The sequence below is a fragment of the Genypterus blacodes genome, unplaced genomic scaffold (assembly GCF_046128005.1).
Source record: "Genypterus blacodes isolate CSIRO-AG114 ecotype Tasmania unplaced genomic scaffold, CSIRO-AGI_Gbla_v1 ptg000032l_1, whole genome shotgun sequence".
In the NCBI taxonomy this organism is placed as follows: domain Eukaryota; kingdom Metazoa; phylum Chordata; class Actinopteri; order Ophidiiformes; family Ophidiidae; genus Genypterus; species Genypterus blacodes.
Window position 1 is genome coordinate 4343971 of NW_027466845.1, and position 15141 is coordinate 4359111.

A 15141-nucleotide genomic window follows, 5' to 3' on the forward strand; every position below is an offset into this window, starting at 1 on the left:
AACGAGAAAACGGAGAAAGCAGCTTTGATAGCTCATGTTGACAGTCAGATGCCAGTAATTAGAGAGAGTAATTACCGTATATGTTATGAACACAACTCCACCCCTCTGCCAGATCCCTAACCACATTCCTGCTATCACCACAACAAAGTAAGATGATCCCTCTAACTTCCACTCGAGGCTTTCCGTCAAAAATAAAAGCTGCAACTGACTGAGGATCACTGATATTAAAGAGGAAGGCGAGTGTGGCTGAGCAAAGTGCTCGGGAGGATTTTTAGACAGTTCTGGTTCTGCTTACGTTTGTATCCGTTAAGAGCATTTTTGGGAAAGGTTTGCGCCTGCAGTACATCTTGGCCACGTCAGCGCCGAACACCTGGAGCAATAAAGCGGCGGGGGGAGGCAATGAAGTGAGGAAGATGCCTTTCCTTCTTGAGGGGCGAGGACACACGGGTCCGCAGGTGGGAGCCCGGCCGAGATCAAAGTCCGGCCTTCCCCTGACTATATTTGGGGGTTTTATTCATAAACCATACCAACCTGCAGCCTTATTTTAATTTGCAGCGATCCTTCTTCACTTTTATTGGCCTTTCCGTCTCGTGCGCATTCAGCACATACCTTTGGCTCGTGCTGCTCGCCATAATTATATGATAGATGACAAGAGGCAAGGCCAATAGGTGCTTTGGCGAGGAGCACTGACATTCCTGACCTGAAAGCCTTCATCACTGCAGTCGGTCCGTTATCCCGCCGCACTTCATCAGCTCTCCAATAAACACTTGTGGTGGCGATAGACCAAAGACGCTTAATGATCTTCGGGCTAATCTATATTCTGACCTTAGAGAGACAGACTACTGGTTGCAACAGAAGCCCTGGGCTGCCGGAGGAGAACCTGCTACCTTTGGACACAAAGAGCACACCTGCTGCTTTATAAAAGAGCCACCGCTGTTAAATGAGCAGGTGGTGAGTGACGGGGACCGACGAGCCTCGGAGCTGAGGGGCGGTTAAGTATTTCTATGTTTACCGACTCCCTGAACTTCCCCAAACCTCAGGACGGAATTTAGCACCTCACAGGCTACAAGTCATGTTGGCAGAAACAGGCTCTAGTCTACCTCGCTGCCTCTTTTGCAACTTAATTTTCTTTAAACGTAGAAGAATCACGCGAGAATCGACTATAAAAATTGGGTTCCTGTGACATCGCTAAAACTCCAGTTAGGGCAAAGACCTACCGTATATTATGGGACCATAGAGGCGTGTAAACATTCTAATCAGTCAGCCACCTCTGTATGCATTTCTACACCTTGCACACTCTCCCCCAGACTGCCATTTTGCAGTAGTGTGTGTGTGTGTGTGTGTGTGTGTGTGTGTGTGTGTGTGTGTGTGTGTGTGTGTGTGTGTGTGTGTGTGTGTGATATTTGCAGCGGCTCAAGAATAGATTGAGGTAGATCACTGCTGCGAATGGCAGAGCAGGAATCCCTTTATAACCATTAAGAGACCGAAGCAGGTCCACTGTATATCAAAGAGTAAACCATTAGTTGCACTCATTGCACTCTCTCAGACGTCTGCCTTCACTTTACGATTCCTCAGTCAACAAAATCAAAGCTGGGCACTCAGAAAGTTGAACTAACTCCAACTTGATCCCATTAGATTTTGGGAGAACAGAACGTGTTTCACATTATGTACTGAAATCCACAAATACAAGGGGGGAAAATATGTCCGATACCGCAAGTGCGCATAAGTGGTCCTCCAGTATGCACGTGAGTCCTCCAACAAAAATGCAACTATGATGCTCTCTGCTTAAGAATGCTCTACAGTCAAGCAGCCGTGGCTAACAGACAGGAAGTGTTTGAAACAGAAGTGATTTTAAAGTTTGATCAGCCTATGATAGGAAAGGTGGTGCTAAGCCAGAGACACCTCATGTATAGAACATTAACTTTGAGACAACAACAACAACAACAACTCAATATTAAGTAGCTTGATGGATAAGAATTACCTTTCTGAATGGAACCTACAGCAACATAACCAACCTAAATCTATGGGTGCCCATTAAAGAATTGGACAGAAAAGCAAGCACAATAAGATTTCAATTCACGTTACTCTGCGGAAAGCCTACCTCAGTTTAAATCTGTAATTGACATTAATGGCATTTAATCTGACGAATCCCCCCCCTGACGAGAGCACCATGCCTGTGCTAGGTTATCTCCTCCTTCCCTTTCGAGAACAGCAGCAGACATCGTGTGGCTTCTGTGCGAAAAGGACAAGAAAGAAGCCGATGGCAACTTTGTGTGCTAATCTCCCTTTGAGGCCTCCCGGCGTCCCTAATTGCCTGGACACTTGTGGTCCGAGGGCGGCTCCGTTTCCTCGGAGAAAGGATGAGACCTCTCACGCTCCTTACAACAGGCTTAAGCTGATAAACCCTTTCATGCAACAAGGCTCTGGGATCGCCGCTCGTTTCCGAACAGACTGCCTGGGATACAAAAAAAAAAAGACTAATCAAAACAGCGATTAGCCTCCAACACAGAGGCATGGCTAAGCCACAGCAGGGGGTCCACTCCCTACCAGCCAGCGTGTGATGTTTGTAGTCTCGAAACACGCCTGGCTGCAACTACTCCGGCTGGAATATGTTTGGAACGCATCAGGCGGAGATTTACTGGAAAACAGAGACGCTGCACAGTCGATATCAAAATGGGATGTGACAGCTGTAGAAACGTACACACACACACACCAGCTCGCCGCAAAAACAGAGAAGACCGCAAAACCACTGCCAACACAAATCCAAGGCTGTTTCCTTCACTAGGTGCTTGTGTGCGTTGGGAATCCCTCTCACCCAGATAACTGACACTTCCAAGATCACACATTTCCCCCTGTTATAGTACAATCCCGTCTCTGAGGTTCTCCCTGCTCATTTCTGCGCCGCTTACAGCAACATTGCCAACAACTCAATATTGGCAGCTGCTGGCGTGTCGTCTGGCTTGTTGCTTCCCTGTACGTTTCTATAGAATGCTCGTTGTTACTCAGCAACGAGGTCAGATGAAGTTCTTCACATGTAAATTTAGCAGGAATAGACAGAGCGGAGTGGGTAGAGATCCTGCATGCTACGAGGGTATTCCTGCTCGCTGCTCTTTTCCAAAGGCTCGGCTCGGAAGGGAAAACGAATCCAGGACTTTCTAGGCTGCGATATTCCAAACTTAACCTGTCCTAATATAGCTCTCAGCCATCTAATAATGACACAGGCACGCACAGTAACGCCATTACACGCCATTTAACCACCCCCCACTCTAGTCCGGTCACAGATGTTCTGGAGAAGGAACCCAAACACACGCTATTAGTAATTTGGAATTTTGAAAGAATATTCCATAGTGATGATTCCAGGGGAGGGTCTCCGGGGAAACACAGTGAGTTGATTTACCGTGCACTTTGCTGTTTTGTGATGATGACCCGTCTTGAGCAGCGGTATAAATATTAATCAGCAGGCTGGAAATAAGCTCGGCCTCCAGCTGCAAGTCTGATGTGGACCGATAACACAAAGAGGCGTGGATCGGTTTATGTGGAACGGCAAAATACGATTATTTGTTTTCCAGATTGGTTTGCCCAGCAGTAACCTTGAATAATGGCTTGTGAATGTGTTCCAGAGAATCATGTGATGAGTGACACAAACACACACACACACACACACACACACACACACAAACATAGTCATTGTTGGATTTGCTGCACATTACTCCGATTTTGAATATTTAGATTAATAATCAAAGATCAGTAACGTGTTATATAAACCAATTACAAATGTGCAGTGGGTGTGCAAGCGCCTGGATGAACAGGAGCTGCCGACCAGATAGGGATTCAGGGCGACTACCTGTGGTTTTTCAGAAATAATGAGCAAACTATAGAGGCCAATCTGCTCTCCACTTTCTCTCCACGCGACAAAGCAACCTTAGCGAGGACGGCAAATAAATAAGCCGCGCGGCTCGTCGGGTTGCTGAGCATTAACATTTAGTCTTTTCGAAGATGCTCTCTCACACTCGCTCCCTCCCGCAGATGTTCAGCTCTCGACTAGCTGCCACGCGACGCCGCGAGAAGCAGACAGAAAGAGCTGATTCGATATTATGGAAAGGAATCCGTCTGCCACGCCGTCAGACGTAGCGTACGTCCTCAAGCTGCCTCATTATGCTGTTGGAGATTAGCCGCTAAATTTCACATCTGTCAGACAGGAAAGCAGAGATAAACCAGTCGGAGCCAGATAATCGGAATCATGTGGCGTTTAAGAATGTTCGTAAGTAAATGAACATGAAACAAACGTGTAAAGCTGAGATATGTAGACGAAGGTAAAGCGCCACTTCAGGATTTACTGCTCCGCTTCCTGCAACACTCAGTGACATTGTTACGAATGCATCTTCACACTGATGGCTTGTCAGAGTTGATGATGAAATTAGGCGCATTGAAAATACAGTTTTGTTTGTGTGTCTGAAAGTATTCTCTCTTGGAATTCTTGCTTACTAAGTTGGTAGTCGCATCCCGTTTAGATGATACATTTTTTTCCGGATAGCTTGACCTACAATGGATCTAGAACTATATCGAAAAATATTGTGCAACTTGTCGGTTAACACAGACGTTACTGTCACACATTCACACGTGTAGAATCGTACATCACGAGGTGGACGCACTGAAGGGAAAATTCACTACAGTTTACTACCATTTTCTCGCCCCTGTGACCTGTGGAAAATACCGAAGCATTCCAGCGATCATAAAACACTTTTCCATCGCTCTGGACGCTGTAGATGATCATTTTCACACAGTGGCCTCACAAAGTAAAATCCTCCACTCGCTTTCTCTACACCGGCACGTCATGTACAGCAGGAGACGATTGGCTACAACCCCCCACGAGAATGTTGCGTTTACTACTCCAACCCACCTTCTAAACTAAAAGTTCTTCTTCACCATATGTATATAAAACATGATAAATGTAGATAAAGGGCCCAGCCTGAGCTACAAGCATCCATATCATCTCCTTGAAGATCTAGACTGAATGCTTTTCTGTCCTCTTTCTGTCACTTTATGCTTTATGGATCCTTCAGCCCAGCAGAGCAGAGCGGAGCGTTTTCTCCATTTCGCTGAACTCCCATTTATCACTCTATTTTTGTACATGCGGCACACACACACACACACACACACACACACACACACACACACACACACACAGTATCTTCATCAAAAATGAAAGACGGTCAGATTCAACAGCAAAGCTGAAATCGAGGCATTTGCAGCAGTTTCGACCCTTTTTCACGTCCTGTACTGGCGCATGCTTGTCGGCTCGCTGCGTTGAAAATCTCTTCATCGTATGCGACAGGAAAGACAGCAGGGCCGGTGCCAGTGTGCCAGGCTACATGCTGAGACAGTGGGTCTCTTTGTATGGTGGGGCCTTTTTTCAGACAGGAGCAGGAGCTGCAGGAGTGCTTACACTTGGATGAAAATGCCACAGAAAGAGGGAGGTGGGGGAGGTGAGGGAGGGGGGTGACGGGGGGGTTTACAGCTCGCACGCACCGCCCGGCTCCATCTCAGGAACAAGGTGGTCGCACGGAAGGGAAAGGGTTATCATCCAAGGGGAAACTTGTCAAGATAGAAACGTGCACGCTATGAATAAATTTACATAAAAATCAACACAGGCGGCTCAGTGATAAACGCTTATGTCTCCCTTTCATCAAATTTCAGTGATTTAAATGAAAATCCCTCATAAGCGCAGTGATACCCGAGCACATATCCTCCATCGTTATACCCCCACATTTCATTCATCTGGGGACATATGATCAGCGGCGAGGATGAGGAGGAAGGAGAGTAATCACAAAAGAGCCAACATTCAATTTCGAAGGAGATAACAAAAGGAAGCTGAAAGACAGCTCCGGATGGCAGGATGCCCCTGGGGCGGCCGTGCTGTTATTATGTAGGAAAGTGGCTGCTGAGCTGCGGTGTGGGGCAATTAGAGACCGGTGGATTGACTGGGGGAGGGTCCGGGCGAAGACAGCTTGTCCGTGAAGCGTTCCCGGCGCGGAGGAAGGGAGCAGGCAAACCCCCTCGTTTCCGCCGCACTGACCAGGACAGAAATGAAATGCTGTTGGTGGATTCATGAATTGAATTAATAGCCATCTGTTTGTTTCCATGGAGAGGCGTTGTGGTTCCATCTCGCCTCATCTCATCCCTGAATCCTCCTGTAAATCAATAGCAATCGCACGTTGAACTTTAGTGGTTGACTTTGCCGTCAAGCGTGTGACAGCGAGGCTCATTTGGGGAAAAACACACACGCGAGCCGTCGGTTGAAGAATATTGGCTGTTCTCATTGCGTGCCGCTGCAGACACTGCGGCGAAGACATAAGCTACTGCTGTTATCTTAAATGTCAATCCTTCCAGCCTTGAAAACCACATGGTGTCCAGGAAGGGTCCAGCTGCAGAACAGGAGGGACAAAGAGGGGAAAGAAACAGTCCCAGAGTATCGTTTCAGGGGGTCGTGGACTGCAGAGGGAGGTCACAGCCTAACAGCTATTGTGCGTTGTAGTTGTGGAGTAGATAACGGAAGTAAAAACAGATTCAGTTGCAAGACGGAATTGGTTTTACCGCGACACACAGCCCGACTGTTTCGTTAACTCTCACTTGGGTAACTTAAGCCCTTGAACTTCACCTCTGCTGAGACGTCTTTTGTCACCTCTCTCAATATTACAGATCTGTCCCTAAAGAGGACACAATGAGCGGTGAAAGAGGACAGTAACACTAGCCTGGTGTGAGACGTAACAGTTGGCAGCGACGGGTAACCCGCGCACTCACAAACACGCACTGTTTCCGTGCCCTCTGGCCGCTCTACTGCCTCAGCAGAGCAGGTGTCTGCATGCATTCTTTGCATAAGCTCTTGTCAAACATGGAGCACAGAAACGAGGCCTCACAGCTGCAGCACAATGGACTCACGCTGGCACAGGACTGCAGCCAGGCCGCGCACAACCAAACACACAGTCAAGGTAACGCTGTCTACAACGTCAAAAATAACCAACCTTACCGCAGGGATAAGCGCTCATGGAACGGAAAATACACAAAAAAATCTGAGTAGTAATTACAAGAGCAACCTTATACTTTCATATCAAGTTCACCAACAGTCAACAACTAAGATCAACCGCCGTTACGTCCCAAATTCTGCTACGGCAACCGGTTTACCGCTGTCAAGCATTGACTCAAATCTAAGTCAAATCGATTCCCACGCACAAACACACTACAGCAATAAAAACCTACTGGAGTCGCTCCAGCGTCTGTGCCAGGTTGACGTGATCACGATGAATGATTTAATCCTAACGAACAGCTCATTACATAAAGTTTTGTGCCAACGCAAGTCTCACCTACGCGATGATCACATAAGGTATGATGAACCTCAAACGAACTTATGATGAGCTGGATGGAAAGTTGCAAGACAGTTTAGTTTGACCCTTTCAAACCTTAGTACATATCTTGAGGTATACAGTGGGGTATTTTTCCACCCTAATCTGAGTTGCGACCGGCAAAAATGTTGCATATAGGAGCGATGTTGCCCTTTCCTCCCTGGTCATTTCTGACACCGACTTAACGGTAGCCTTTAGGTTTCACAAGTCATTTAATCTTCCGGGGTCAAAAGTGTTAACGTGAGGATTAGCTCGCTTTCTGTTTGGTTTTCCGAGCTAATTTCACACCGCTTGGTAAATCCTCTCGGCTGCAGATACCTTCCTTGGTGTGATCAAAGAACAGAGTGCTCACTGTTGGCGGCGTCGGCCATGTTACGCCACACTTCTTCAGCCGGTTTCTCACCCTTTAGCTTGTTTTCTGCATTCGTCGTCATGGGGAGGGGGGGGGAGGGGAAGTGTTGGTGCTTTCTACATGCAGTGTCTCTCGCTAAACATGACAACAAACAAATCATTTCTAAGCATACCAGTCGATATACTGCCAATTAAGAACAGATGCATCTCATGAGGTTTTGAATGAACGCCCTCTTTCCACTTTGTTATTATCCGTCATGCAGTTTTGACGTTATAATCAATTCCCTCTGGATTATGATGTGGAAAACTACAATTTCAGATCAGCCTGGGAGAAACGCAAAGCAGAAACACAGAAAACAAAACCAAGCAACCCAACTACAACCAAATGCCACATCAACAAAATAAAAATATCACCTGCAGATTCAGCAGTTCTGGCCCTTTTCCAGCCACTTCTACTGAAACCAGATCTCTGCACAAGGTGTGGAGTTGTGGTGTGCGATACGCAGGGTGTGCTGTGCTTTTCAACAGATGGGTGACACACTGATGACAGGCATCCTTCACCCCTCTCTAAAGCCCCTCGCACCTTTGTCCGCCTGGCTGGGAGCCGAGGGAGCGAGCGCCCTGCCTCTGCTGAGGAGCAGAGCCGCCAACCAGAAGGGCCGAACAAGAGGCCTTTCTCTGGCTGCGATGCAATCCTCCCCCCTCAGAGTCCTGCAGGAGCAGCTCTGGCAGCGTCGCGGTTTGTTCTCCCCCTTTGGTCAAGTCAGGCTTTCACATGGAGTTGGCCGAGGCTTTAATTGATTTACACAGATCTCCCGCTCACTCCTGCCGTACGAGTCCTTGTAAGGCAGTGCCAACAAGCCAAGACAATCCTTTCACAGACAGCAGAGCGTCCTTGAACAACCAGCAGACATCCACCAAACTATCCCAGAGTCCCTTGAGGCACACACAAGGACAGTGTGGAGAAACAATGTTCCGATCCCTTAACCTTGCTGGCTTCAAGTATGACACCACCTGAAGAATGGAAAATGTCAAACAAGAAGGTTTTTCCATGATTTAAAATAAAGCAGACACCATTAGACAGTGTTAAACTGACCCAGGTGTTCGGTAACATTATAAAGCAAAAATGTCTGGCAAACTGTCCTCTTTAAACATGCACACGAGGAAATAATTAAACAAAATTCCAACACTGTAATGTAAAAATGTATTCAACATTTCAGCCCTCTTGCATTGGGCACAAAACTGGAGGCGATGAAGACAGTTGGACAAAAGATGGGCAGGCTAACAAAACCAGCCTTTCCTTTCTTGTGTTTAATCAGGAACACTAAACCCTCTGTGATTAAATAAACATTTCCTGCGATGGGAAGGCCTGGATATCCCTGAAGTAAAAGAGGAAAGCTTTGATTAAGAGATAGCCAAGTCAGTACAGGGCAACGAGAGGGTATGTGTATGTGTGTGTGTGTGTGTGTGTGTGTGTGTTGCAGTCAGAGATTATCAGGTGTACAAGCCTCTGAAGGAGACGATTGAGAGACACAAATCACATCCCTCACCAGGAGATGAGTTCTGGCCTGCACCGAGTCAGAAGGAGACCCAGGCCGGCCTGGGCGGAGGGAAGGGGGGATGGGTGGGGGTGGGGGGTGACTAGCGGCCGCATACTCTCAGCTGAGCCACAACATCAACAAAGCTCTCCACAGGGTCAACATCACTCAGCAATTAGGTCGGTCTGTGCCACACACACACACACAAATCCTCAACAACTGCCATGTTCACATTCAGATTTCCCAGGACATCTAGGAAACAGTCAGCCTCCCTACAGTAGACAAAACGATTCTCCAAGATAAGCAACTGGAATCGGAAATGATTAATGCAACCACAAATTGAAAATGTGTGTTTTTGTCCCGAGCTGACCGCGTTGGGTTTTCGCCGAGGCGCATAAATCCCCATACAATAAACTAATTATCCAACAATATCCAGGAGGGAAAAACACCATGTAAATCCCAAACAAAAACATTTCTGTAGAAGGTGAAGGGATTGAGATCAGTTGTGCCAATGAGATAAACAGCGACCATGTGGTTGTGAAAAAGGCTGCATCACAAATGACTGCACAGAACCCAGCACACACACAGCTATTGTATAACCTAATAATACAATCTGAGCACAGACACAAGGGCATTGTGGATTAACTAGAGCATATTTGAGGTTACAGCACATTTAGCCTGAGATTTTACTGAGTGGAAATTGGAATTTCCACTGTAATCTGGTGGTAACAGAATAGGCCAAAGCACAATAAAAATACCCCCAAAAATACAGCAGGAACTGCAGGCCCGGCACAAAAATGGAGCTTCACAATCGCCTCGGCTATTCTCACGAGGCCAGAGCAGCAAACGCAACTACACCATGGCAGCATGAGCAATGGTAAGGTCGACGCCACAGACATTTTCCACAAGCATTTAGAGCACAATAAAGCTGCACTGTGGCGATAGATGTGCTCCGCCCCAGACAACAACAACACAACCCCCATTCCCCCTGTCATCCCTCAGTCCTGCTCTATCCACGCCTGGACCTCATAATCAAGCCAAACAGAAACCATCATTGGCAATTTGAAGCTATTTACCAGACTGTGATTCAGTCTCAACCAGGACGTACTGGCTGAATAACTTCAGATTGATAAGGACATATAAAGACTTAATATAGGCAATGTTCAGGACAGGGGCCTACTCCATTCGTTAAGCCATCACGGTTCTGAACGCATGATAGAATAATAGGTTACATATTTTATTTGCTCAACTAAATTTAATAGGAAGTTCAGATAACCTTTACCGGCTCCTTGACTCTATTTCTTCTTTTTTTTTATAGGGAATATATACAGGCCTACCCTACTACTTTAAAAGCTATAGCAGCATTTAACTTTGCATACAAAATCAATACACAGTGAACGGCATGATTGATCCTTTGAGCCTGTGGAGGTATAACTGAGCATGACAGCTTTGTGTGGAAATAATGGAGTTTTTTATGCCTGGACAGCACTGACATTTAGATATGAGAATAAGGACACACACACACACACTCTCCCGCTCTCTCTCTCACACACACACACAGGACAGTGGGGTGGCCCACCCACATCCTGCAGCACACGATGTAGGTAACATCCTCTTACCTATCATTTGAAAGGATTTAGCTTCATACAGCTGTAAATAACACAGCACTTAATGACAGATGAAGGAAACCTCCTCCACTCGCCATTTTGATCTGTTATTCTGTTCTTTGGTTCATCATTTATCCACCAGATGTTTGCCTGTACTGCTGTTTGTTTTGGTAGAGCAGGTTCCATCAAGAACAAAGGGACTGGCAAGATTTTTTATTATTATTGGAAATTCCCCAAAATCCCATTCATTGCAGTCCAAGATTATAATTATAATTTGGAAACACCTGCTCTAATTAGAGTTTGATGTAAAATATTACAATTACCTTGTCTTGTCTATTTGACCTACCTTTAAATTTTAACCATGGGGGTAACAAAGATAACTATTAAGTATTAAAAGGTGCTTTGTGTTGGTGTGAGAATTCTAGTAATTTCATTAAATCAGACAATAAATTCAGTGTCTACGTGATGGCAAGAAAATAAGAGAATCTGTTCAGCCACAAATGGGATTAAGAGCTATAATATCAAAAGCATCGCGTGAATTAAAATATTGTTATGAAAGAGTAACGATAACAGGAGGCTAAAGGGTCTAATTTTTATATTTCCTCTCCAATTATCGTCCTAATTTGGCAATTATGAGGCCACATTCATAAGTTATTATGAGCATGTCAAGGATAAATTGTTTGGGCTGCAAGTGATTAAAAAAAATATAAGTTGAAATAATTTATTTTCCAACACTGGTGGCATTTTGCACTTGGCTACTTTAAAACAGGGAATAAGGGTGTAACCAATAACTAATGTCACTTAAAATGTGAATTACAGACTCGTGCAGAGACAAAGATCTGAATAAAAGCCGGATCCTCACACAAATGAGCAACATAATGAGTGAAATGAAGGCGTAAATACACCTGTGACTGAGCAAAAAGGCCTAAATCCAACCGCTTATCCAGCCTGTGATCACAGAAACAGAGCCACCGCATCATCCCCAACATGTCCACGGCGCGTCTTACCTTTTTGTGTCTGTCTTTGAAAGGTAACGCAGGCCACGGCATCTCCTGCAAAAAGTCCTGCCAGTGTTTCTGGTCCTGATCCGACGAGATGAAGACGATTTCCAGTTTGTCTTTATTCTCGGACGTCTTTTTGAACCTGCTGTAAAACTCGCACAGGCTGCCGTTGAACTGCTTGCACGGTGCGTTCAGGGAGCAGCCGAAGAAGAGCCCGACCAGGGACACTTTGGCGCCCAGCGACTGCACGTCCACCTCGGCTTTCTCGCTGTTGACGAGCCGCTCCCCGAGTAGACTCACCAGAAACTCCGACATCGCCGCTCAGTCCTCGGAAGACACAAAATGAGCCCTTAAACCGAGATTATTGGCACATGTAACCGCCGTGTTACGCTCCCTCCTCCGGCTCCGGTGCCTTCGCGTTTGTCTCTCGGTGAGCTCCCCGCCTGTGAAGCGCCACTGTCGGCCGTGTGTGTGAGTGTGTGCGTCTCGCCGCGGCGGCTCGTCCTCCGGTGTGAGCGCTGTGCAGGAATGCGCTCCGCTTATATCTGCAACAGCGGATACACTCTTTCCCCCCAAAATCACTCACTTTGATCACGACATCTGCTTAAAGCGGCGGCGCACAAAGAGAATCCGTCACTTTGATCTGAGCGTTGTTTATGTTTGAACCAAAACAAACAAGCGCTCGTTAATTTAATGAAACATATTAAGGGTTTATTTTTTTCTTTCCAACACTGACTGAGTTCCTTGGTTTCCAGGAATATTAAATCTTAATTCACTCTGTTGTAATTGCATATACTTGATCGCTACGAAGATTTAGTTTTAACATTATGCGTTAAATTAAATATCTGCAAATATTACAAAGATTAGATTGCTAGTCGTCGTTAGAGGTAGCCTATTCCCCATGCATGGGACGCCACCTAGTGGTCATTAGAGACAAATACACGGGCTGTTAAACGACTTCATCATCAGGGTCATTTTATTAGAGTCCTAATGCACAGCAGCATAAGGAATCCACAACATGATCTCATTTTTCAGCTAGTGTTTTAAATGAACATTGTTTGAAGGAATTAGATGTGGGTATAATTCACATGATAAACCACAAGAAATGCTCTTGATATTCCAGTATAAAAACAAACAAACTGGTGTCTACTCCTGCTCAGTATAGAGGTTGTTGACTAACACACATCCCATGACATGCTACTGTATGTTGAAATATCATGTTGAATTATCTATGTCCAAGAGTGCTGATTTTGAAGGTTAAAATTGAAAAAATAACGTTGATTGCTTGATGCCAGGATCCCTCAGTCCTCAGTGAAGATCATCCTCACCAGGTCGGCTTTCAGGCATTTTTCTTCCACCAACTTTTGGGGCTGAAACAGAGGAGACTAGATGTCAGCTGAACTCTATTTGAGATTTTCAGGGACAGATTTGGGCATATTTGTGACCCTCTTAGATACAGTACATGTCATAATGCACCAGAGAGAAGTGAGCCTTACTGTGCCATATCGCAGCAGAGTGGGAACTCCAGTCAGCTTCATTGTCTTCTTGAAGGCGTTAGTTGAATCCTTCCAGCTGAAAAGTGAAAGAGAGAATAACAGATAGGTTCAGACCACAGGAGAGATGAGTCAGATGAGTCTTCAGGCTTCATTCTTTCAGGGGTTTCAGCATTTTCACATATTTCATGGGTTCCCATTTTTTAAGTTTCTTTAGCCATTCTCTGTTCAAATACATTCAAATTTCCTTGGGGCCTTCACACTTTCAGGCACTTCATTCAGGCTTCAATCTTTCAGTCACTTGTTTGTGATAACAGCGCTTTTTCTTTAGGAAATAGATTTGTAGTTGACAGATTATATAACTAGTAGATGATTCAAATAGCTGATCAACAGAAAATCTATAGCAATATTGAGTAAGCTTAATTAGCTGGTAAATGTAAAGCATGTAATTGTGGACCTTTCTCCATTTCATACAAATTTAAATTCAATACTGTTCCCTTTGTTGTCTAATGGCAGACAAACAAATATCAATTGAAAGATTGATCATTGACGGATTTACACAACAGGTTTTGTTAATTAATCTACACAGATTGTGAGTTTAGTTGTTTGTCATCAATTCTGCTGGGCTCATGTTGGTTTCAGAATTTGATTATATTTTACACACATTATTATTCTGCTGACACAAAAGACTTTAGTTAGATTACATTTTAAGGTGCAAATCATTTATTGATTGCAATCTTTTTAGTAATTGGCCAAATACTGAGAAATTAACTCAATCACGTTTTTCAATAATAAACAGATGAATGAAAATAGATCACAGTTGTAATCTGAAATTGTACAGTGTTTGTTATCAGCCTGTCATGTGGGTGGACCTCCCCTTGTGACATGTTTCAATTAAATATGCGAATAAGCAAAAGTAAAAGTACTGACTAAGCACGTTCTCCAACTTGACAGTAGATGAACACAGAGCCCTTTGGGAGGTGACTCAGCTCCCCTCTGACAACTGGCTCAGCTGGAAGAAAACACAATGTTGGACATGACATAAATGAATGTATCAATCAAAAATATGAACATCGCTAAAATAAAATAAAAAGATCGGAGCAGATTGAACAGAATAGAAAGGTCGCATGATCTAATATACACACTGATTCTGCCTCTAAATCTGCTAATAAACTGTAGTGTGTTTGCAGAGCTGCAGTAAGTTATTACCTTTTACACAGTCAGGACACCAACTGTTCCCCTGCGCGTCTTTATCGCCTGAGAAATAAGCAAAAATATCCTTTCCTTTTCTTTCAGCCACAGCTTGACAGAACTCATCGTAGCCGTGCACGTTCACTTCTTCATAAAGCGCCATGGCTGATGCGTCAATGTGAACTGACAGAGACCGTGAACCGTTAGACAGGCAAGAGAAACGCAGGTGAAAGTTGAAGCAGATGATGTGTGAGACAGAGAACGCTGAACTCTGCTAAAAACACTCCAACTTGACCGAAGCGCTTCCTGTCTGTGCGAAGGTTCTTAAAGGGACAGTGTACCGGTTTTTTTTAATATTACAAATAAACTTTATTTAACAAAATCCTCCCTCAATGAAATCAAATCCCTCCATAATGTATTTAGAACGTATTATATGTAAAGTCTTGAATATATACTACTTAAACCAGCATTATTCATACCTCATCTAAACTTGAACATCTGTAAACATAACTTATATACTTAAAGTATAAATGTGGTTACCCTTTCTTAGTTTTAGTGAC

General features: G+C 44.8%; 2 protein-coding genes across 2 annotated transcripts in view; both read right to left on the reverse strand.

Moving 5' to 3' along the window:
* nxn (nucleoredoxin) overlaps positions 1-12428 on the reverse strand; it is a 46096-nt gene extending 33668 nt beyond the window's left edge. The window contains exon 1 of the mRNA XM_076146413.1: positions 11904-12428. Coding sequence (XP_076002528.1) covers positions 11904-12212 — 309 coding nt within the window. The 5' untranslated portion in view covers positions 12213-12428. The remainder of the gene's footprint in view (positions 1-11903) is intronic.
* A 427-nt stretch (positions 12429-12855) lies between these two features.
* txndc17 (thioredoxin domain containing 17) lies at positions 12856-14901 on the reverse strand. The gene is made up of 4 exons (XM_076145893.1): positions 14600-14901; positions 14321-14402; positions 13394-13469; positions 12856-13267 (listed from the first exon to the last, which is right to left on the reverse strand). Exons 1-4 carry the CDS (start codon positions 14742-14744, stop codon positions 13199-13201), a joined length of 372 nt encoding a protein of 123 aa, XP_076002008.1. The 5' UTR covers positions 14745-14901; the 3' UTR covers positions 12856-13198.
* Positions 14902-15141: the final 240 nt, after the last annotated feature.